General features: G+C 36.4%; 1 protein-coding gene across 2 annotated transcripts in view; it reads right to left on the minus strand.

The window, feature by feature from the left end:
- Window positions 1–26,333, minus strand: part of UCHL3 (ubiquitin C-terminal hydrolase L3) — a 44,258-nt gene that overhangs the window by 9,240 nt on the left and 8,685 nt on the right. For both annotated transcript variants that reach the window (XM_069008945.1, XM_069008951.1), the window contains 4 exons: window positions 24,403–24,531; window positions 20,532–20,688; window positions 20,079–20,164; window positions 19,172–19,219 (listed from right to left, as the gene is read on the minus strand). In XM_069008945.1, coding sequence (XP_068865046.1) covers window positions 19,172–19,219; window positions 20,079–20,164; window positions 20,532–20,688; window positions 24,403–24,531 — 420 coding nt within the window. The remainder of the gene's footprint in view (window positions 1–19,171; window positions 19,220–20,078; window positions 20,165–20,531; window positions 20,689–24,402; window positions 24,532–26,333) is intronic.

Here is a 26,333-nt window from a genome sequence, read left to right on the forward strand (position 1 = left end):
CCAAGGTTGTCTGCCCTCTAATTTTGGATACCACATTAAAAGCACTTAAATATCAGAGTCCCGGTTTTTCAGAGGATTTGACTGCCTTCTCTCCTAACCCGGACATTCAAATTGAATAATAAACAAGTTGACCTTTGTGAGAAATCAATTTTAATTGACTTGTCTCAGGTCAATTCATGCTATTGAAACAGAACCTCTACATTTCTTCCTCTCTTCTCTTCACTAGCAGATTTCAAATCACTAATTAAAATGGCACTTCCCAAAGTTTTTACAATATAAATGATAACCCTTCCTACTCCTTCTTGTACGAAGAAATTCCCTTAGTTTTACCTTTCACCGCTACACGCTGCCCTCTCCTCATGAACTAAACCAGTCTTTCTAGTTGTTGTACTAACCTTCAGAAGCTCAATGGTACACCCCATGTCACTGTTTGCCCAATCATATCAGCTTGTCTAATAAAGTATATTTCATCACCTGCACAGTTTATCTTGCAAGGCACTTAGAACATTATCCCAATCTAAAAGTTGGTATTCAGTTTTCATGCATTTGAAATCCTTTAATCTTCAAATGGTGCTAAGTCAAAACAAGACTGTTCATCAAATTCGATGTGCAACTAGTTTCTTCTCCCCAAAGCTTCATTTCTGGGACAAACTTACAACTGAGGAAAAAAAAAATGGTTTTACTCTCATGGATCCACTGAACAAGCCTCACCACACCCCACTTAAAATATATTTATGAAAGACCACATTATAAAAGCAGATTCAATGTTACATGACAATTTTCAGGCAATTTCTTCCAACAATACCTTGTATTTTTATTATTCCCTTACACTTGCTTTTGAAAGGAAGAAGGAAAGCAAGAAGCCTCACAAACCAGTTTACTAGAATGCTTTGCAATACAGGTAGTGACTGGGAAAGGGGAAAAAAACCACCACTTGGTGTAAGTCAAGAAACGGGCATCAGGAGTCTCTCAGGTTATGGAAGAAGAGTACTGAAGACTGATAGGGAAAAGACAATTTTGCAGAACCTTCAGGAATAAAAAATTTCAGATACATCCAATTGAAAGATCATGACAAAAGCAGCTGCAGTGTTAAGAGAAGAAAAAACCTTAGAGGTTTAACTATACAAATTTACTTACAAGGAATTACAAGAAGCCAAAGAAAAACATATCCAAAAAAGAAGATTACACAACAGAATACTAGTATGGTTTAGATTCAATAAATTCTGAAGTAAAAGGAAAAAAGTGATGCAATTGCTGTTGAGTAGATCAGATGTCTGTAACTTCTGTTTTGAAGCATGGGATGTGCTTGGGCAAATTAACTCTGTAGGACTGTGAAAGGCATTTGGGTCTCCGTTGAAGTACTGCAACTAAAACAAAGACCGTAAGAATAATGATCACAAGTTTTTATCAAGATTATTTCTGGCTATTTCTCACAAAACAGTGACATCTCTATTCATACCCAATATACTGCAGCAAGTTTACAGTACTTGAAATGCTCTGGAGTTTCACAGCTGAACACACACAGCTAATTTAGCTCAAGGTATCCCTTGCCTAGAACAATGAAAAACAATTTCTATGAGAAAGGTGCTGAGGGACTGTCTTAAATGCTGGCACAAAAATGGACAAGAAGTTGCTTTGCCAAGCATTGCATTATATATTTTTCTACTCTGCTGCCATGGTAGACAAGCTGTCTTGAACTTATTACCTCTGTATCTGCAACCATAACTGGAATACTTAATGGTCAGGTGAGGTGCAATTCCAAGCTGCGTGACAATAGCACCTGATTTTGCATGGGAGAATGTCAAGCAAGAAGGTGGAATTCAAAGATAGGCTCTATCAAGGATCAGAGTATCTGGATACAGAGTGTTTATACAAATTTCCTTTTAAATCCATGAGTAAGAGAGATTATTCAGCAGTATGCTGCTCTAAACAGGTATTTCCTGTTTTTTTCTTTAAAGAACAGGAACTTTAGTCTGATCTAGAAAGTAAATGGGAGAAGGCAAAGTGCATGTTTTCAAATTTGAGAAATTTGTAGGAAAGATTCATAGAATTAGGAGATTAGTTTGACATATAAAAGGCAGCAAAACCTAAGGCAAGCAGAGATACTAAAAGAATAGATGAGGTGGAAGAGAAAATGACAAGGATTGAAGAAAAGTCAACATTACTAAACAAAAGCATGCTTCTAGCTTGTCTTAAAAATTTGCCACATCTACTGCAATTTATCAGATTTGTACAGAACATTTCAGAACAGTATTTTCAATTTTTTCCCCTCCTATTATATGTTCTTAACTTATCTAGAGACCTGCTCTAAAAAGGTGTATTGGGTCTGGCTGAGATGGAGCTCATTTCCCCACAGCAGCCCCTCACAGTGCTGAGCTTTGCATTGGTAGCTGGAAAGGTGCTGATAACACCCCAGTGCTTTGGCTGCTGCTGAGCAGCGCTGGCACAGCATCAGTGCCCTCTCTCAACCCCCCCAGCAGGAGGATGGGGGTGGGCAAGATCTTGAGAGGGAACACAGCCAGGACAGGTGGTCCAAACTGACCAAAGGGGTATTCTGTACCATATGAGGTCTGCTCAGCAATAAAAGCTAAGAGAAAGGAGGAGGAAAAGGGGGCAGGCATTAATTATTGCAACATTTGTCTTCCAGGCCAACCACTACACATACTGAAGACTTGCTTCCCAAGAAGTGTCTGGACATCCCCTGCTGATGGAAAGTAGAGAATAAATCTTTTGTTTTCCCCTGCTTTCATTTGAAGCTTTTGCTTTACTGAACTGCCTTTATCTTGACACATGAATTTTTTTCTCTTATTTTCTCCCAGCCCTGGCCTGCAAAGGAGCAGAGTGACAGAGCAGCCTGGTGGGCATCTGATGTCCAGCCAAGGTCAACCACTACTGAAATCAAGGAAAGTTTTTAACTAGGAAAAGTGCTTTTATTTAAGGAGCCTAGATAAAGTCTCCCAGTATCAAAACTTTGCTCTGAATTTTGAAAGAATCTTTTTTCTGTCTGTCAATGTTTTAATAGTAGAAATGTACTTAAAACTACAAAAAAGTTCAACTCTGTTTTAAACACATACAGGGTGTTCCCCCCCCTTAAATTCAAGAGCACAGATTTCTTAATAAAAGCAATACTAAAATGCTCATACATTTCTCATACACTGACCTCATGCAACGCTGAGCAGTTCAGCCTCTTTGTACACCTAGCAGAATGACCAGAGCTGTATTAATACTACTTGTTGACAGGACTCTAAATATTACCTTGTCATTCAAATTTTACCAAGCCAACTAAGAGAGCTTTACTGCAAAAAATGCTGTCTGATTTCTTGCATATTAAACTAATTTACAAATAGGTCATGTGTTCTTAATTTTCTTGAAAGGCATGCTATACAAAATTGTACAGATGAGAACAACATCTAGTTACCAATACGTATGAGACTACATAGTATTCACAGATAAATCCTTGTGGATAGGCCTTGCAATCTTAACCTGTCAGATGAAGACAGGACATCAGGTGAGTTAAGGTTTAATATTTCAAAACTTTTTAGTGGCAAGCTTCTGCTTTGCCAAATACAGTGGTATTGAAAGCTAAACTAATTTTCTGAACATTTTTAAAGCAAATGCTCACTACTAGTGGACGAGGACTTGTTTTTAGACATTTTCTGAAGTTAATAAAACTCTCAACTTGATTTTCTGCCATAATGACAACAGGTTATGTTGTAACGTCCATCCTTGGATAAGTCATCATTTATTACCGTTGAAGTAAACTCATGTTCAATTAATGCTTTTGTTCTAGGCAGGCACATTCAAGCTCAAATCTCCTTCAATAAGTCTTTTCTTAACAACAAGCATAGATAAGTCAAACTCAAACAAGATCCCAGTTTCAAATTACAGAAATATGACATAGAATTTTCCAAGGCTTGCTAAACAAAATCCCCAGGTAAAATGTCAGATGTTTGTTAATGTCAGCGAAACAAATGGGGGGCTAAGAAGCATGAGCTGGGAAGAATTTAAGTCTGTGCTTAACTTCACGCCTCCTCAAATCCCAAAATATTTAACTAGCTCCAAATGATAACATCAAGAATGTTCCATAGTTCTGAATATTACATGAGAGCTAGATACTTAATAAAAGCAATTACTATTCACATAAAGAGAAAGAAGTCTGGGAAAAGGCCTCATCTTGAGATATTTATCAGGATAAAAATACAAAAGCTATAAAGAAGTGGAAGCATTTGACACTAATATTTTAATAGCAGTAAAACATTAAGGATTTCCACATGTGCAAAGACACATCTGGATGGCCAAGAAAATTACTTGGACCACAGTCAGAGTAGTTATTTCATCTCTGTAAAAAATCCACATATCTCAAAGAAGAATTTCCAAGAACAGGTGAAATGTGATCAGTATCAAAGAATGATAAAAACAAAATCAATGTCCCAATTTTGCATTTAAGACCATTCAGTTCTACATATCAAGATTTATTTTTTTATTCATGTATGCACTAAAAGTGTGATCACTCCTTAAAAGCAGGCTGAAATACCACTAGAAGACACTTTCAGTTCAGTGTTTCTGCTGGTGGCCATCAGACCGTTTAGAAATATTGGCTATTCTATACATATAATTTTTTTTTTCCAGATTTTCAAGATACATCTGTGGTCTGTGAGTGAAGAAGGAAAAAAGTTTAAGCATTTGATGACAAGCTTTTCTTATTGGAACATCTTCCCTTTCAACTGGAATGTTTGCCTACAAACTAGATAAAGAAACAAGATGTCAAGTGAGAAAGTAACCAGCCCCTTGGGATTATAGGAAACATTTTATCTTTACTGAAATAGCCAGGGACCATTAACCAAGAGTTGATGAAAGAAAAGGAGACCAGGTTTAGGATACAAAAACTTAAACCAGGTCTCAAACACAGAAGAAATAATACCACGTGGCAAACATTAAGAAGCCCCTTGGTTTAGTAGATCCAAATGAAAGATCATGAAGATGAGGTGAAAAGAAGAGGCTGGATGTAGAGCCTATGGCAAAAAAAAGTGCCACTTCATGAAAGGCAAACTTCTTCTACGCTTTGAAAATGATTTGGCTTATGTATGGAATTAAAAATACCTGGACAGCAAAGCATGGAATGATGTACTTTTGCTGTCTGACATGGTGGAAAGGGAAAAAATAAACCAGGAAGAAAAAAATCCTAAGAATGGTTGAGAAAAGACCCCAACAAAACATGATGCCTTGAAGACTGAAGTTACATGGCAGAAGGCCAGTGGTGTCAGAGTAAGAAAAGACTGAAGATGGACTACACTTACAACAGAATGAAGCCCGACAGATGGAAGGCGTATCAAGGGCCGCCACCGACGCAGACGGACTGACGGACTGGGAGCCTTTGCAGGACCTACATGATTACGTTTGGCCCAGGAGAGAGATGCAGAGTGACACAATGGTGAGGCCTTCGTTCTGCTGTGGCTAACCTGGGGCTGCGATGAGCATGGTGGTGAAGACAGCGAGGACGATGACGACTACATAAACATTAAAAAAGAACATACTTAGCCCACTTAAACTTGAAATAGCATCCCTGCAACTGCAGCAAATAGCAACTGCAAAAGTGTCCACTATTGAGTGTACCTTAACTGCTCAAATCATACAGACAATAATCAAGAATGTGTTGAATTTGAATGAGAAGATAAAAGAACACTGCGAATAAGCAAAGACATTGTACATTTTTGAAATCTGAAGTTTATAGTCAGACAAGCTAGAGGTTATTCACACCCAGGGAACTTCACAATATGAACACAAATAAACTGACTCATTCAAGAGATAGTGTTGGAAAGTGAGGACGGAGGGGATTTAAGCATCATTTAATGGAAGGAATAATTAAGAACAAAGAATGAATCAGTTTTGTCTACAGCTATAAAAGCTGTGAGCAACAGTTCCTTGGCAATTTGGGAAAGCTAGATTGTGCTACTCTGGGATTTAAAATGAATCAAGTAACTACGGTAACAGAACCCAGAGTTTCTTTACTGTTCCATGTCTAACATAAAAGGAAAGCAAAGGAAAGGGGAAGCTTACCGTGGTGAGGTATGCAACTTCCTAAGTTTTTCACCTATTCTTCTAAAATAGCAGGCCAGTGGCAGTACTGCCATTAACACTCAGGATCCCTTTAGTATCCGTGGAAGCAGTAGGACTATGTTAAACCATTCAAATTGTTACTATTAGAAGAAAGACCATAGAAGTATTAAAAATGACTCTCAGCTCCAACTGACAAAGTTATAGTAAATATATTATGACCAGAAAGGACCATTGTGATGATTTAGTTTTGATCTTCTGTCCCACACAGGCCACAGGACCAAACAAGTTCAAGTTTTGCTTGGATCAGAGCATACTCATAAAACAAAAACAAACATTCAAGCTTAACAATTTTTTACTACTGAAAAAAATCAGAACAAATAAAAAATTCAATCAATCCTGTCTATAGCTACAGAGACAATAAGTAGCATATTCATATAGTTTACTAAAATCCATAATAAATGAAAATGCAACCTTTTTAGTCCTGTTCAATGATGACGTAACATGAACAATGGATTACATTATTCATCTGGCCACGATGCCAAACCAGGAGCTCATCTTCAGCATTTCATCCACTATTATTTTCCCCTCTTAGAATATATAAAAATTCCCAGTGTTATCTTCAGCCTTTCAGAGAACCCCTCACCTTCTGTCAAGAAATAAAGTTAATCTTTTGTGCTATTTACACAGCTTTTATTTGGCCTCAGAAAAACACTCCTTTGTTTGAAGCTAATCTAAAGGGCAATCCAGATTGTCCTGTGTTGATGTCTTGTGCTTTACTATCTCTTGATCTTTTTCCACTGCCTGTAGGTTTTGGGATATTTTAATCACAGAATCATGGAATGGTTTGGGTTGGAAAGGCCCACCTTTACGACCATCTAGTTACAACTCCCACCATGGGCAGGGACACCTTCCATTACACCAGGTTGCTCAGAGCCCCACCCAAATTGCCCTTAACACTTCCAGAGATGAGTCATCCACAACTTCTCTGGACAACCTTTTCCATTGCCTCACCACCCTCACAGTAAGGAATTTCTTCCTAATGTCTAATCTAAGCCCACTGTCTTTCAGTTTGAAGCCATTCCCCTTTGTCCTGTCACTACATGCCCTTGCATACAGTCTCTCTCCAGCTCTCTAGCAGGCTCCCTTCAGGCACCTGGAAGGCTGCAATCTGGTCACCCCGCTATTGTCTTCCATGTCCCTGACAGACTGTTTAATAGTACAGGTCTTAGAACCAAACCCTGAGAGACCCACAAGCAAACCTAGTAACTCATCACTAACACCCCACTTATCTGCACTGAGACCTGCCAGGTTAGGGCAGGCAGAATAGAAACTGCAGCTCCTTAAGGTATGTCCCAAATTATGCATTCAACTGAATGACTCCAGCAGGGGCTGTGAAAACCAAGCATTAGATAGTTTCTCTGAAAAAAAATTGTTTTCACTCTTATTAGTCAAAATAAGTCACTGTAGTGCCAGCCAAAACTATTTACTTTCTTTGTATTATTTATTATTTTTGAAGCAACTAATCTTAGTTGTCTTTTTTTTTTCTTTTTCCTATCAAGAAAGGGACAATGAATTGGCTCTTTCTGCTCCCATATTGCTGACCTTAAAGAAGGAAGATAGGGTTAGGAATTCTTCATGAAGAGCAAGCATCAAGTACAGTAGAAACTGTAGAACTCAAAGACAATCATGGAATGTTACCCAGTCTCATAACCTGTCCAGAGAACAGTTTTCCACTGCTTTGTCACAGTTTGATTTTTTCTTTAATTTCAAGCATTCTGATCCACCCTACATCTCAGCAGCTCCTCATAAAAGAGCACAAAACTAGAAAACCTCCAATCCAAAAATGGAACTACATGAATAAAAAGGAATTAAGCCATGACAATACTGCTACAGGACAGAAAGGCTTACAGGAGCTTAATGGCTATTACAGTTTATCTGTACTACTGACTGGGGTTTTTTCATATTCTTCACTTGAAGAACTGATCTAAAATGAGACGTTTTACATTTAGATTACGTATCAGATGGCTTGAAAAACTGTATGTTCTCAGCTTGCTTAAGAAAATTTCAAAAGATGACTGATAGAAGACTGCTTCTAGAATTCCTCATAGTCCACAGACCTCCCTATGGAGGTAGGAACCGATAAGATTAGAACCTGCTGTCAGGCAGAAATTCAAGAGCTTTGCTGACTAGACAGTTCATGACAAAAGGCAAGAGACACTACAGTACGTTTTACAATTTTGTAAGCTGCTGCCATCGTAACAGACAGGATTGATAAGTCTTCCAAGAATCTGCATTACAGTACCTGTTTACTGAGAAATACTTGAAAAAAATGAAACCAAAAACCTTGCTGAGAGTATGAATTTACTCTGATGCATTCCATTGACTGGAAGCTGTTAAACTGTTTACTTTTGCTCTGAAAAAAATCCTATTTTTAGGACTCCTGTGTAATTACTATGAAACCATTTGTAAGATTTTGAACAATACCAAATTTAAGAATTGTTTAACAGTAGAGGGGTGAGCACAATATTGAGATATTTTTTTTTAGAGAGCATTTTTTAGTTTCGTTACAATTTTTACCACAACTCTATACTTCTACCATTCCTCTTTACTGCATTATTTGTTTTCTGGCAATTATTGCTAAAATAATGAGAATATATTAAAATACCCCTTGCCTGAATGTAACAAGACCAAAAAATACTTTAGCTTTTCAAATCGGAATTATACCATAGAATGCCATTTAGAGCAACTAGCATTTTAATATTTCTGGTCATATTTGTCCTGATTTTAAATTCCATTCACTGAATCTTTATAGCCTTTATTTCCTGTACAAGTGAGTCTCCTAGTGAGATCAACTAAAAGAATAAGAAACTTCCTCTTCATTGAAAATATACTTTTGTATCTGTAAGAGTGGAATTTCAGCAAACAGTATATAGGAATTCTAGAAAAGCAAACTTAATACTGGATTATGGCTAATTAACAAGGCTGTAATAGCCAGAAGATTCTATGCATTGTTTTAATAAGCACAAATTAAGCTATGTGAACAGAAGTTGTTTTCAAATGAATATTAAAAACATTAAATTAGAATTACACATCAATATTACTATGAAATTAATGTTAAATACACATCTCGAGATAAAGCATACAGTCATACATTTCACATTTAATTTAAAATATGGAAGACAAATCCTAACTTGAGATACTCTACTCAAACAAAAGATATTAACAGCTAGAAACTGCAGAAAAGAGAGAATGAGTCTAACTTTACAAGAGGAAAAGAGCACATGAGCATATTCTTGTGCTAAAAATTATAACAGGTCAAGTATCTGAAGAGGTAAAACAAAAGCCCTGAAATAGAATTGAGCGTTATTGTCATATGAACCAGTAAGCACATCAAGTTTATAGTGTGAAATGCAAAAAAAATATATTACAAAGAAGCTAAAAGCTTTGTGGAATAGGTCTGGAAAATGTTCAGGCAATTACCATCTGCCCCAATCCAAAACTCAGTCCTATGTATAGCTGTTACTAAAATCTAAGATCTAAAAGGAATCACATATAGTGTTTGTCAGGCACCAAGAGCACACTTCAGTCAGGCACCACTTCTGCACATACCTAAAAGTACCTGAATTCGATAGCGCCAAGGAGCTCATGGCTTGGCTCACACCCAAACCTGTCAGGTTCTAGAAACAGGGATCTCTTTGCTCATCTTGTTTGGGAAACCCAATCCAGCAAATTATATCAGTCCACGTGTAATACACTGAAGACCTGACAGGACAAAGCAGCATCTGGTATTGAATGACCATTTCTAAAAAGAAATAAATATTATTGATTAACTTGCTGGTGGCTACAAAAATTCATCTATCTGGAAGCTAAGGTTCAGGGCATCCTCACAGTGGAAAGTTCAAGCCCATGATACCTTACTCTTTGGAAGCTTCCCTGCCTATCAGCTCACAACCTGTGCTGGGACAGGGGCTTTTCTTCTTTCCTCAGTTTTGAGGCAGTGTCACTCTGTAGAAAGGAATGCCAGCTGCACTGGGACAGAGATAAAATGAGCTTTAACTGCACAACAACATGTCTGCAAACTTGGGAAACAGAAGGAGATAGCATACGTTCAGTCCTGGTCATTGTTTCATAGGCACAAGCCTGGGATCAGAGGCCCTGGCACATGTTCTGCATCTGCTCGGTTGCATTGCTCCATAAGCATGCAGGGACTCCTCCCAACATGCTGTTCATTATACAGTTCCCATACAGTAATCCCTGGAGCAGGGATGGGAGAAGGCTGAAGCAACAATAAAATGTACAACTTTTCCAGCCAAGTGGGCAATATAAGGGTTATTACAGCTTTAAGATTATTCTCAGAGAGGGTGTACTTAAGTATCTATCAATCATTTTTCCCCATCACCTTTTGAAGCTTCATTTTTCTTAAATGATTTCTCATTATTGAATTAAACACAGTATTTTAAAGGGTCTGTATTACAGTTAAAATTGTTCTTCTTCCTTAGTCATTATCATTAGTGGGTTTTTTACATGCAAATTTAATCTATGTATCACACTGTCTGAAAAAATCCTATTCCTCCTCTTTCCTTCACAAGGGTTTTAAATCTCTCAACAGCATTTCAAGCCCATGTTGGTGGTGGTGGTGAAATCTTGGGAGACATTAAGTTCCTTCAAGTTTTTATAAAAAGATAAGCAGCCAGACAGAGAATAGGAGTCTGACAAAGGAAGAATTCCACAGGGGCAGAAGATGCTTCATGAGCTCATCTCCAACAATACACCACAGAATTCGCATGAACTAGAGCCATTGTGTGTATTTCGACTGCAAGAAAAGCTTGTTCCTAACTAGATATTCCTTACATGCAACAAAAGCCTGACCAACATTCAAATTCTTAGGAAGTTAAGATTCATAAACTCCAGTCCTCACAGACCTACTTGTTTTGCCACCATTACAATTACCAACAACAATATGTATTGAGACTGAGATTACAGACCAAATTGGGCTACCTCTGCTAGCTGATCAACATCTACACCAGTAAGTTTAGTGAGTCCTTCTGCAGCTGCTAAAAAGAAAATATTTACGGTATTCTCCATGTACGTTTAACCCATGATTAAGAATGGACAATATCCCAATAATATTACTTTGCTAGACATACGGGTAAAGACAAGAAAAATGGTGAGATCAGAGCACCCCAAAAAAATCTTTTCAAAATTAGTGGTAATTTATCTCTCCCTGAAGACTTAAAATTAAGTTCTACGGTCTATGTTAGGCAAAAGTCAAGCTAGATTATCACAATGGTGACTTCTGTGATCAAAAATAAGTGGAATCACAAAAAAAAAACCCCGAAAATTTCAAAGGTTAGGGAGCTCTGCAAAAGCTAAATTAACTAGATTTTGGATTTTTTCAAATAGTTTTTCCTTTGCAACATTTTTTTTTTCTGAAACAAATTGAAGCATTGTTGCACACCAAATACTGTATTTTTGGAGTGCTTCCTAGAGCAAAGTCAGTTGATGAGTAGTTCTCTGAGTAGTTGTAGCCCACTGTCTAGCTTAAGCCATATTGGTAAAATGTTGCAAATCTTAAGAATTGTAAACTCCAAGTCTTAAGAATTGTAAAGTCTTTTAATTTTCTCCTTCCAAACTTGTGGTTTGATAAAGAAAAAAAAAACAAAGAGAGAGACCCAACTCCTCTTCTGCCTAAGGGCAAGAGGCTGACTGTGAACTCAACTATCACCTGTAACACATGGCTATACCCTGCTGCTTGCTGTCTCTTCCTCAGATAGTGCAAGAACAGCAAAGGAAGCATTATGGATTGGAGAGATGCAAAAAACAAACGAACAAAAAGAAAACCAAACAAACTAATGGCAGTTGATTGGTAGAGATGTTGGATGCAAAACTGTAGAAACATTTTTTTCACTTGTGTTATTTATTTCTTATAAACTTGTTATTTAAATCCGTGGGTGGTTTTATGGGTGCGAATATCCTCTATAGTTATGTTTCATCCTAGGAATCAGAATTTCTTCATGCAGATTTTATGGTTAAGCATAAGATTCAGAATAACAATTCTACTGTATTAATACCTTATTAGCAATTTTCTCAGTGTAATTAATGTGGTCTCAAACACTGACACGTTAGATAACATGGCAATGCAATGAGTCACAGACTAACCAAGCACAATTTCCAAAACATTTCACATGATTCTAGTAAGCTCACTTTTACACTTTCACTGTGTAGACTGTAAAAGAGAAAAAGCCATAGCTAAGACTTTTAGGCAACTTCACCACTTTTACAGGAGAGATTATATGCTTGTTCTGTAATGCTAAGTTAAAAATCATGTACGAAACAGTTACATAATTGATTTTATATTCTCTCAGGATGCAAATGTTTCTTTAGAAGACTATGGATTGTTCAGAAGAAACATCAAGGAATATGGGTGATTTAAGAAAAAAATCCCACCATATGCTCTTGGCAGGAGCAAAAGGGAAGCCCTTAATATTTCTTCTCTAACAATAAATTGTAATGCCCCAGGGAACCAGAGATCTTTGAAAGTTCAAGTTTTATAGCAGTTGGGAACAGAGTGCATTGATTCTGCTTAGCTCTTGCCAATGTTAACGACTGTTACTGTGATCAAAGTCTAACTTCGTGCATTCCAAGCAAGATTACAGTTCTCCAGGCACACGAAACAAGTTTACAGACTACAGTTTGCAGCTATGCTTTGAGTTATGGAAAAAAATCAAGCTGTGGTAGTGTTTTTAGTGGCTGCCAACTTCAATCCATGTTAAAAATATTCCTGATCATACTCGTGAACAAAAAGCGTATCTAAGTAAACACACTGATGTACGCCAGAATTTCGGCTTTTTGTGAACATCTGAGACATGTTCTTATTTGTGTTTTTTGACTCTCTCAGTATAAACACCAGTTCTGATTTTCAAAGGCTGATTTTTTGATCAATATTTTTGATAAAGGTCTAATGAGGTGCAAGAATGTTGTTTCCATTTGAAGTAGCAGCTGAGATGCTGCACCTCAGTCCATTCAGTTCTGAGCCTCATTTTGCTCAACATACAGTTCTAGTAGCCAAAGCTGTCAGTTGGTACATAGATGTACAAAGTGTACTAAAATAACCCAAACAGGAGGAGTTACAGAACAAAGGCAGTGTTTTCTGTGCCCTCTCTTAATAGTTGATATATTTTATACTGCAGCTGCTATCTTCCTCTTCTTAACAACTAATCTTAAACACTGTAGATTAAACTTTGTTTAGATTGACATTCTCATCAGCCTCTAAGGAAGAGGAAAGAAAATACATGAATGTGAGAGCTCCTAATTTCCTCCTAAGAATTTAGGTAATGAACAAAATCAAAAGCTCTTATTACTCTCTAGCCAATATCCAACAGAGGTCTTACTACTCTAACCAATATCCAGCACAGGTATTTCAAGTGGCCATAACACTTGTGTTTATTTGCTTGACTGAAACATCATTTTGAGCCACACTGTAGTAACACTTAAACAAGTAAACTTCCCAAAGACCACAAATCACATTCTGCTAAGCAGTAGTGCATAAACCTTGCTAAAACTCCCCTGTCCAAAATAACTTTTACCTCCATCACAAAAATGGTTCCATATGCCACAAGTACCACACAACATAATAAAAAGTTCAGTCTATCATTTGTACTTACATAAAAAAGTGATATGGAAAGCCATTGGAAGCAGTTAGCGATACCTTGATGTTGCACAAACAGCCTGCCAATCACTTAACAGCACAATTACTTGAGTATTTCCTGTCCACAAAAGCAGATCTAAGTCTGCTCTGTTAAACTTTTTCCTCTCTTCCCAGGAATGTGCCTGTAACCCCTCTGTGCCAGCACTAGCTCCTATAAGGCTACGGGATCAGCTGTTTCAGGAAGCTCTTTGGGAAGCCCATGAAAGACACTGTAGGAGTCCCGCCAAGCCAGAATGATTTTAACAGCCACAGATACACACAGCTGGCTAAAACTTCAGACACTATTACCAAAATAGCACTTGAACTGGAGTTAAGCATGTCAAAGCCTTGAGAAATGCAGAAATTGAATATGAATTATTCTCCGGATCTAATTCCTTGACTAAAGGCCAATTAATCTTTTTAAAATATTTCTGTGGTATAGCTTGTCATTTCCCTTACTGTAGAATTGAGCTGCAATGAAGCCCAGTAGCAAAAGTAGTGGATATAGATGCTAGTAATATGAGAGCAGAACAAAAGCATCTTCTACTCACATTATTATATTCCATATTAAAAAGGTCATTTATTTCAAGAATCAGTACAGATAGTATTTTATACCTGGAATAACTTCCATCAAGCATGTAATAGTTTAATTGAGCTAAACAATTTCTCCTGGCTTATTTCTATACAAAGAGTGCCTTTGCATTTTTCTCCCAGGCAACTATATAGTAACTTTATATTATTAATGCAAATGAGGAGGTAGGATACAAAGTAAGTTTCTTCCCCAACTGCAATTTCAAGATTTATTTACTCTGCAAAAGGCCCTAGACCTGGAAGTCTCTCTCATTCATATTTTCCTGTTTCCAAAAAATATTCCACTCAGATTTTCTGATCTGTTACTTGTAAAGAGTTACTACATTTGGAAAGAAAGGAATGCAAGATAGCAAGGCAAAAAAAATTTAGATATGAACCTAACCCTGATCACTGTTATAAATTTTCCTCCCTCAGATATTGCCATAACTTAGTCATTATTGATCACTGATGATTAGACAGCTAATGCAGATCCACAAACTGTCATTTTAATATTTTTGAAGGGTTATGGTTTTTCAAGGGGAGAGGGTGGTTTTTATTTTTTCATAAGAGGGTATCAGAAATGTTAAGATGTGTGGCAGTATAGTGTTTCAAAGCTTACGAACTGCTCAAGGAGGCATCGGAAGAACAAGAAGGAGAAAAAACCCCAAAAGTGAAACAAAAGGGAAAACTCAAACACGGCTCAGCACAAAGCAATAAAATAAAGATCAGCTTAAAAGTGTGTACAGTTCTACAAAAAAAACAGTTTCTATATTCCAAATCCTAAGACACCCTAGATATTATAAATAGGAATGTATGCTCAGCAGAAGACTCATGAAAGAATAAAGAGGATCTTGAGTATCTGGCACCTATTGTACTCTCAACAACATCTGCAGTTCAGGAACTGTCACACAGAAAAGAGTACACTGGATCTATGAAGCCTTAAGGTAAAGACCTAGATCCTTTTTTTTGGCAGCTTTGGATATGAAATACCTGCCATTTGAGAAAGTGTAAGCTTCATCAACTTTAACAGAAATAGTGTTACAGGAATCTTACATTAATTGCCCTCATTATGGTATTTGAACACACGGCCAGAATCAAAGCCAAGAAGACACTTCTGTGGGACCATTCCCAGATCTTACTGCTTGCTACTGAAGTAATTTTAAGCAGACCTACATTTTTTACACATAAGTATCCATAAAAAGTACCCATAAGACTGCTTTAGCTATTTAGGTGCTCTACTGTAGCAATAAAGTGAGACATGGAGCCACACAATCCAGAAGTATTAACAGAACCTGGTCCAAAACCTGGCCTGAAGGATTAAGTGCAAATTTACAACCCTTTTGATTAGCAAACTTGAAATGAACTATCAAAATGAAAACTGCTTAACAGTTCTTAAAAGTTTAATCTTCTTGAAAGTAAAAATAAATCTCTTATTTTTAAGAAAAGTAGTTGTTTTTGGTTTTTTTTAACTAAGCAGATTAATCACAGCTATCAAACTTGGGAAGCCTTTTAAAGCACCCATCAAGGGAGAACATTTGATAGCTTTCAGCTTCAATCCATTTGCTTAGCAATTCATCCTCACGTTCATCCAAATAGATTCCACAGCAATGATACATCCCAGAAGCAAACTGATCACTGTAACTTCCAGTAGTCACGATCTGGAATCTAGAAGCCCACTACAAGTAATATCTTGCTAAATGTGCGGGGTTTTTCCCCCCAAGAAGAACTCCTCAAAACATACAAAATTTAGGAGGAAAAAAAATTTGATTACAGATTATACTAAAACAGAAACAAATCCTACCTACCAGACAAGATGACAGAATACACAGATACTAGAAAGACAGCACTGCTTTATGCTAGTCTCATTTTTCCTTCTAGTTAAGACTTGCTTTATTTTGAGGTTTGAAGTACTCACATACATGAAACAGGAAAAAAAGCAGAAAATCCACTGGCATACCGTAAAAACTAAGTAGTTACTGAGATTTTGAAAAAGTCTTTGAAGACATAGCAAGAATGTCAAGGGCAATCAATAAATAAAGGCTTGACTTAGAAGTATTAAAGGCTGAATCCTCAAATATCTGAAATATCAGAACCCAGAAAAAATACCTCCAAATCCACCAAACAGTATTATCAGAAGTGAACTTGTCTGTACTCTGTGCTATGTTTAAACCTTCTGCAGCTCATGATTCCAGAAAATTTAACTTTATCTCAATCGTATGATGGTGTGTTTTGCACAGGAAGGAAACATCCGAATCTTGAATGCAGTTATAAAGCTTCCTAAACAAATCAGTGGAATTCACTGCTATACATCCCACTTTTGGAAGTTATTCTGCCTAACACAGTTAATCTTACGCAAGACTTTCTAAAAACGTGAGTGGACAGTAGTATGCAATACCTAAGGGACAGAACTACCCACAGAGCAGGCTTTTCTTGTGAAGCACACAAGCCAAGTTAATCATCCTAAGAAAAAGTAGGCCTGCATGTTTTCTTAATCTTTAAATCTGTAAGAAACAGATTTGTTCACAAAGCACCAACTATACAGCATTCACTATCATTAAGCAACTAAATAAGCCACTTAACTCAAAGGAAAGATTTCTATGCAACATGCCTTGGCTACCTGGACAGTTGAGGGAGCACATGGTCAAAAACCCCAGACATAGGAAGGCAACCATGTTCCTTTCCAGTGTTCTTAAAGGAACCTTAAATTCTCAGGAAAGTAATCGTAACAAGTAATGGTTATGCAGGAGGAATGGGATTCTCTTCTTTCTTTCCCAAAAGGTGCTAGAAATTCTCAACTTATCCCACAGGACAAGTCAACAACCTCCTATGACCTGCATATTGTAACTTCAGCACCTGCAAGATCCTGCTGTTTATCAGTCCCTTCAACCACTATGTGGAGAGTACACAGTGACATTTAAAATGTACCAGTGGAAGGAAAAAGAGATTAACTCACTTCAACTCTCAGTTACTTCACAGTATATTCTTTTTTTTTTTTGTTTAAAAAGAGTTTTTCTTTAAAGTAAAGCAATTCCTCAGGTACCAATGAAGGGGGAAGCCCTGCTGCCTGTTTAACTACCATCTGGTAGGACAGTATTTCCAGACAATTTGATGTTCCAGTAACAAAACTTGCTTATTTCTTCCCTCCTTGGTTGATGGATGAGAACTATTCTGAAAAAATGGTCCTAGGAAATGTATTCAGCCTTTGTACTATTTCTACTTCGGGAACAAAAAGACAGGAAAAAGTTATTTCGCCAGTCTAAGGAATATCCATATTGAATTACTTACAGATAGAGTTATACAAAATGGAATAATAAATAATTGGCAAGGAAACTAGCTATTCAGTATCTGTGTTTAAGCATGGTTGCTAAGACAATCTTGTCATTTTTTATTATGAAAAAAGTCTTCATCTTTCCATGCAATTGGTACGCTTTTGTATTGTGGTTATCTTGATCAGGAAACAAATTAATTAGTGGAAGTTCAAGAAGTTAACTGTCCATTATTAGGAGATTCCATCACCACTTAGGTGCTTCCTGAATCTTCATGAAGACTCTCAGAACAGACAGCCCTTACATTTTTCCTTACCAATCATTCCATAGTATCTGCCAGAAGAATGCAGAGACAGAACATTCTCTAGATGAACGTCACAGTACATCAAAATAACTAAAGAAGTTTCTATTTCACAAGGATCTTAGGAAAAAATTCAGTCTTCAGAAACTTGTTGGAATAATTGCTCTTTCTGAGCTGGCCAAGAATACCTAGAAATGGACTCATTAAAAAAAACCAAACAAACAGACCAGATTTTTTTTAATCTCTTACTTAAAAAAGGAAAGAACAGAAATTTGTTCTGATGCTTCTTCTTGAAATATAGAACCCTGACTTATTTAGAGAACAAGATAAGAAGAGAGAGTAGTGTGTTTTTTTAAAGAAAATACCGCAAAGGAAGTTGAGTATCTATAACAGAAATAGTTAAACCAATTCTCATCATTTTCATTTCCAAACAGGTCAAGGGGGAGCAGAAAGGACTGCTTTGCTTTCTCCTACATTGTATAGAAGACACTGCAGAAAAAAAAGTCATCTACTGTACTTAAAAAGAAGAGAATGAATGAATCACTGGAGCCACAGCCAAACATAGAAGTGTTTCTCTTTTTGTCAAACAAAGCAGTGCTAGCAATAATACAATCAATTTTTTTTTTGTGGAATAGATACTGAAATCTGAACCGGAAAGATGGGAAATGGACTTAGAATGACTGAAGCAGAAAAATGTTGAATGTACAAGTTTATGATTATTTCAGGGTCCTCTTGTCAGCTTTCAGGTTGTTTTTTCCATATCACACAACCTGTTGGGGCATAAATGCTTATAAACGTACATACTAGTGAGAATTTATCTGAATTTAAATTGTATACAAACAGCACATACACAGTTGCAAACCAACTATTGGACTATTTCTTTTCCTGAATTAAAACTTTTTGAACTCTCATAAAATGTTCATTACACTTGTATGATTACTATGAACCTTACATCTTACCTACAAATGTGCAACATCAAAACCTCAAATTTCTGTTATTGTCTGTTTTACTCTGAAATGAGGCTTAGAAAGATCTTTCATGTTATATAAGGGCTAAAAAACTCAATGCAAACAACCACCACAACCAAAACCCTCAAAACAAATAAACAAAGAAAAAGCCCCCAAGCTTCAAGTTTGGTTTCCCCCACTTGATTTTGGACTAATGACACAATACTGAAAACCAAGCAATAATCTCAATTTCACTGTACACCTTTAATATATGATTGCTTTCATGTCAATTATATCCAACTCAAAGTAGATTTAAACAAAGACTTTTTAAAAAAATTAATACCTCAGTCTGACCTTCATGGGCACTGGATTCATGAGTGACACGAATAGCCTAAAATTAAAATATATTTAAATCAGACTTTAAATGAGAGACTTTCAGTGTTATAAGAACCGTTTTTGCACCTCATTTTATCAAATGCCATAGGTGTAACTATTTTTGTTCAGTGCTTATAATAAATAATACAGATAATAAAAAAATAATCTCCACCTCCAAGGATCTCAGAAGACCAATATTTCAGTTTCATTACAGTCAATTAAGATCAAATATCTGAGAATTTGTAATGGCACCTTTTTTTTCACCATCATTACCATCAGGAGCAACAGCACTGTTCTCCATCCACCACTGGCCAGATGTTTCTGCCACATACTTTCAAACAGCACTAATGATGTGGCCAACCACATTATCAGCTAATTCATCTCATGGTTTAGGATGGTAGGGGAAGGAGATCATATTTCAGCCAAATCAGCTCTTTGTGTGCCTCAACTGCTAAAGGCATGGAGATATGACTAGAAGGCACAAATTAAAAGAGGCAGCAAAAGGACCATCCTTTCAGCAATAGCCCCAAATCTGCTTAAATTAACCATTAAACTACATCCTGAACCCACAAAAAAAAAAAAAAAAAGATTATGCACACATTTCTCATGCATTCCAAAGTAATTCTAAACTAAGCCAGTGAATTAATATGGATGAGAACATTGACAAAATCCGTTCTGCTGACTGAGCTATGGACAGGCAGGAATACTCTAAAATACCAAAGCAGAGTTTCCTTTGTAGCAACTGTCTGATCATAAGCTAACTGTAAAATCAAATTTGTTAAGGTGCTTCACTGAGTCAACCTCTGAGGATAGTACCTACTCATGCAAGTAATTCTTACACCATTTTAAACAAAAGTAAAACACATGATACTAACTTCATAAGTTTCTAGGTATTTGGCCCTCTCTTCAGGAGTCATAGATAATGAATCTTCAAGGAACTTTTTCAGTGAAGAATTAGTTTCTTAAAAAAATTTTAAAAAGACATAATTAGTGTCATGTTGTAATTGCAACTTCATTCACATCTTACAGAATCCAACAGAAGACCTGAAGATAGAATTGCAGCAGTGTATTTTTAAAACACAGAAGGCTGACAGCAAGGCGAACTGCTGCCTGCTGCAGTTTGCAATGTTTCAAATGCTTTAGTTCATAAATTAGGATTAAATATTAGTTTCGTAACTATGGGTAAAAATGCACTCCTTTAGCCTTTATGAATGGTTATAATCAGAGAAAATAGTACAAAACATATCCTTCCCTCCATGGCTTCCCACAGTTAAGGAAAAAAGGGAAAAAGGGAAAAGTCAACAAAAAACAAACCAAAAAAAACTCACCAAAGTTCATTTTATCTCTGTTGTTTGCAATAGCATGAATTAACCCAATTGTTCCACAAGCATTGTTAATGGTCTGCTTCATGAAATACACTGATGATTTGACATCTTGTCCCTTAGCTTTTATCCTCTCTTCTTCTTCTGTTCTGAAGGTTTCATACTAGAAGTAAAGACATTTCACAAATAGTAAAAATAGCTATATTAGTAAAGTAAAAATAATTTATAAAACACAACAGCTAATTAATACTGCCATTTGAAATGTTTAACACATATGGTCCAACAAATAAACTTACCTGAACAGCTCTATATTGTTTCTTAAGCCAATGCTTTCACACTTGAAACATCTTTTTGAATATGTTATCTAACATAACCTCAAAAATTTTCAAAACATTTCCTTGATCTGAAATATTAAGCTCATGTCACCATCTCTCTTCAATCCAACTAAAGGCTTTTTAAGGACAGAAGCGCCAAAGTGCTATCAAGAAAACCGTAACACTTCAGGTGATTAATCATCATGAGGCATTCTTTACAAGTCCCATTATTACATTTCATTTTCCCCAGGAGTACAAAATAAGATTTGTGTAACACCCATGGCCCCAAAACAGGTCCTTCAAAAGCCACATTCATAAAGTAAATATTTATTTTCTGTAGCAAAAAGAGAATTTCGTTTGATTGAACAATCTAAAGTACTTGTTTTATAAATACCATATTTGACTAAAATCTTTTATACTGTGCAAAAATGTGTTAGTTTTGTGCTTTTTTGTTGTTGTTGTTGTTGTTGGCTGTGGTTTGTTGGTTCTTTTCAGGAGGGGATTGTTATTGTGGTTTTTTTGACTGGATTTGTTAGGGGTTTTTGTTTGTTTTCTTTCTTAAAATTTTCATTTCAAACAGAAAAAGAAAGAAATAAATCCACAAATGCTTCCTCCTTTTTCTCTTTTACCAGGTCTTTTTGCAGACAGAAAAAAAAAATTGAAGTACATGCACTTTTTATACAAGTATGATGAAAGTGAAGTATGAATGCAGAATATTATCAAGGAACTCTTCCTGCAAACTCCTGAGAAATTTCCCTCAGGCTCTTTGTATTGTCAGTGACAAACAAAACCAAAAAAACTTTTCCAGCATCATATTCCACATTTGCAGGTTGTCTGAATGTTCTGAATAGGTTAAGTAATAGCAAGAACATTATAAACCATTTTAATTTTGTTTATCTACAAGCTAACAAAAAATAGCCTTAATTGAGATAAAAACTTCATACAGCTTAATTGGACAAAAAGTTCAGACTAGAGAAGTAAAAAATACAGCTGCCATTCATTCCCCCCCATCAAAATAAAATCCACAGCAAAAATAAATATACAAATACTGAGAATACCAAAAATACGATTTTGAGCAAGGGTTAGACCTGATCACCTCAAGAGGTTCCTCCTAACCTAAGCTATATCCCATAATGTATATTCATTTGGATCTATTCATTCATTAGACCCAAAATGACAAACACTCACAATATTGCCTTTGTCAACCTACCATGAAGACTAAGAAAGCCATTGACCATTAAAGTGGACAACAATCCTAAAACTATCTGTATGCTAACAAGAGTATCTTGCCCTAAAAGCAAGCTCAAGGAAATTGATATATATGAACCATGAAACAACCAAACTTCCAGACAGAAGAACAGACAGAGATGTGAGAAAAGTGTTTACAAAAGCAGCAAAACCAATATGCACTTTCACAAATGTAGACACAGCCAAGAAACAAATAAATCATAAACTAAATAAAAGCGTAATTTTACAGGCCATTTTGAAAGGGAGGCTGAGGAGGGAAAAACTACTCTAGAAATATGCTCAAGGGTCTTGTGGAGTTTACACTGACCAACAAAAGCTTTAGAATATTGGGACCTCCCATGAAACATTCATTCTTCACACAGCCAGGCTAAACAGTTGATAGAAACACTTGTGTCCCTTATGTTTCAGAAGGATTAACATGCTGAACACGTGGCTGGTTCTCAGATTCAACTGATTGATGCAACACAGCATACTTTGTTTCTCTGGTTTTGTTTGTCATGTGCTTCTTTAGGATGAAACTGGATACACCTTCTGGAACAACAGCAAGGTTGTTCTTTCCCATGAGATAATGCTTCCATAGCATAATCCAAAAGAAGGTTTGCACAAGCAGGGAGTCAAAAGAAAAGTGACAGACACGAAAGGAGCTCAGACCTGTAGCTCAAACAGCCAGCCAGAAATGACAGCACAGAGAAAACAAAGTTTTAAAGGTGACAGAAAGGACATTTCCTGAAGACAGGTGAGTTGAAAGTCTGATTAAGCTCAAAACTATCAAGGTGGCTGAAATCAAGCTTGAAAAGGACTGCCTGCATAGCTGTTTTGGAGAAACTGAGAACGCAGAGGTTTACAGGACCAAATGTGTAGGCAGACTGACCTGTTGTCACTCTTCCCTCTAATTTAAACACCTTTTGTTGTAGAAGTTAAGCTTTAATAGCTAAGTGATTTGTCCTTATAAGCTACATATTCTTTTTGAGAGATATATTAAAACAATTAATTGTGGACAGATTCACTTCAACCTTTTTGGCTGACCTTATCACAACCATGTAATACTTTGTACCAATTTGACCAAATTTAGAAATATATCCTCTGAGAGAAGGCACAACCACCCCTCTCCCACCAGGTTCAGGAAAAAATAAATTTTCCTCAAAGGAAAGTGAAAGAGATAAAAACTATTTATTTAACTAACACATGGGAAAAGGAAAATAATGCTAAATAATAAAATCTTCCGCTGTGGAGGAAAAACCTGGGAAAGTGTTAGAGCCCTCCCTTTGGTCTCCTCAGAGCTGGGGCTTGGTGGAAAGTCCTCCCAATGTGTTCTAATATTGAAGCAATCCAGTGGAAAAAGGAGAAAATCCAAAATTCCAGGGAAGGGAAAAAAAAAATTCAACTCTCAGTCTCTCTCCGGAGAAGAAGAAGCGGAACCACTGGCCAAAAAACTGACTTGGGAAAACAGCAAGCCGGGTGCTTCCTCCCTCCCCTGCCACAGCTGGAAAAAAACCTGCTATCTCTGTGTGACCTTGAACAAGCTGCAAACTGCTTTGAAAAAGTTTTGCTCAGTTTTTCGTTCCCCCTCTCAGGCTCAGTTTAGAGGCATAGAAAGGCACAAAGTTAATTTCTGGGCATAGGGCAGCGATAGGGGATACACATCATAAAGTCACCCCAAGACATACTTTTATAAATTGACAGATCAATATGAATCACACTATGTAAAAGCATGTGATGACACAAAATAAGCACACTTGAAGGTTTAACCAAATCAAGTTCTTCAAAGTCCAACATAACAAAAGACGGCGGGGAGGGGGGTGGATTTCATCTTAATAATATGTCCCATCTGTCCAAGAAGTGAAAGCCACATCAATACTGATGTGATGACTGAAATGAAAGTGGATTGAAGTTTGAAGGATTGTCAGTGTAACAAGACAAAAACCCAGAAAGGAGTTGCATATAGTCCTACACCCTATTTCTTATTTTCCTTATGCTATTGCAGCTTTCTGCTAAAAATAGCAAATTGAGCCATTCCACAGTGCTTATTAAAAAAGGCCTTAAATTGCCTGTAATAGAAAAATGTGAGGCATATTTCTCTGTGCTTCTACATTAGCTTTTCCCATTCTGATTTGAAATCAGAAATATACATGCAAGGTTAGCAACAGAAGGCTCTGAAGGAAGCATTTTTTGTGTTACTTTCAATGAAGAAGTCTCCTGAATAAGGGTAGAGTCTCATCTTGATTCTAATATGACACCAAAGTACAAGATGCAAACTTTCATTCCCATTTCACTTAGGACAACAGCAATCAACTGATTATTAAATGAACATTTACCTTTTCTGTTATTGGAAATAGAAGTAGTACTGCACATACAGGTCTTGGCACCATGCTAAGCAGTTCTGGTTCCATACCATAAACATCTACAAATTGCCAGTCAGGATGTATACCCAACTGTTTCAGGAACTGGAAAAGAAAAAAACACAAACATAACATTAAACAAGTACACCCAAACACCTATCTTCAGAAGCATAACAGAGTAACCACAATGTGAAATACATTAAAACAACTCATGTTTTCTAAAATCTAAGGAGAATAAAAGAGATACAAGTTTTAATAAATAAGGCTGAATAAATCACAGTGCTAACACACAAGCGCACACAAAATCCTCATGTTTTATGTATTTAGTCTCTATGAAAGGGAAGTGGAAATGCTCCCAGCACTATTTACCAAAGTGTTGAAGCATTTCAACCATTTTACAAGTGCTCTGTCACAAAACAGAAGAGTACTGAATACTCGTGTTAATCATCAGAGCCATCAGTCAGAGCACATATGAACAAACATGATATTATTTGCCTCCATGACTATTTCAGAATACCTGGCACCAGTGCTCACATTGGAGCTCCTATGTGCAAAAGACATTAGAAGCAAAACCACATTTTAGTAGGTGTATGTTTTACATGAAAAATCCCTTCAAACTATGATGGAGTAATATATTTTGAAGTAGACAAAGATTGGATACTCACTTTTTAATTGGATATTCTTCTTGTACTCAAGTAAACTAGGCATCACAACAACAGTTGCAGAACTAATAACTACAGAGATGATCTAAGACAAATTGAAATCTTTGCATTGTCAGTCTGGAAGAACCTAACTGAATTCAGGAACTGTTGTTATTATACACACACAGTAACCATCCACAACTATATGAAAAAGCTAATTGTACACTGTGGCATATATAGATCTTTGAGTGAACATGGGGAAAAGGGGAAGTGTCGAGTATTTAGTAACTGATGAAACAGAAGACAGTGTATTTTGCACTTACATTCTCATACATTGAGAATTATCTTCTACATTGTGAAGATAATTACCACTTTGTGAATAGCAAAAAAAAAAAAAAATTCAAAAGAGAAAGGACTACACATATGGGTGCATTAAAATATTATTTGTACATCTAGTCCTTCTCTTATTAAGCCAGTGACTAATCTTTCTATCATTTTTACTGCAGGAAAAGTAACACAACTGAAAAAATTTTATTTTCCATTCCAGTATCATTTGATATTTTGCAATATTACATGAAATAAGGGTACAAACCCTCAAAAATAAAAAAAACCCAACACTCACCTAGGAAAAGACCCCACAAACTAGAAAAGGCAATGATAAAGGATCCCATTAAGTTACTGGACAAATAAGTGATTTAGGTTCTCTTGTCCTTTTCTACACAACTGGGGAGAAAAAAAAAAACACCAAGCAACCAACCAACAAAAATAAAACTAACCCCTTTAAACCCCAAGTCAACAAAATGCTAACTAAACCCAAGAATGGTTTACTCAAACTCCTGAATGAAAAATTTAACAGAACTAAAACTCCATAGATACAGGGCACCTTTCATTATTCATGTCACCATACCACTTAGAAACCTTACAATCTGAGAAATTTTAACTTCCAGTAAACAGTGAGAGTGATGATGAAAAATGATAGTCAGCACTACAGAGAACAGCAAGAGCATAGGCTTAGTATGACAAGCAATGATCTTAACACACAACCAGACTAACAACTCTATTGCAGAATCATAAACCAAAAATGAAAAACTAAGGATAGACCCAAAATAGGCAAAGAAGATATCCCTCTGTGTGTCAAGAGGGTTTAATTCAGACCTGGAAAAAAAGATAGAAATATCCTTCTGAAAATTATTAAGTAGATTTTTAAAACAGCTCAGCATAAGCCCCTGTGTAAGAGAGAGTGACAGATGGGTAACAGATGAACAA

This window comes from Aphelocoma coerulescens, chromosome 1, assembly GCF_041296385.1.
Source record: "Aphelocoma coerulescens isolate FSJ_1873_10779 chromosome 1, UR_Acoe_1.0, whole genome shotgun sequence".
NCBI classification, from domain to species: domain Eukaryota; kingdom Metazoa; phylum Chordata; class Aves; order Passeriformes; family Corvidae; genus Aphelocoma; species Aphelocoma coerulescens.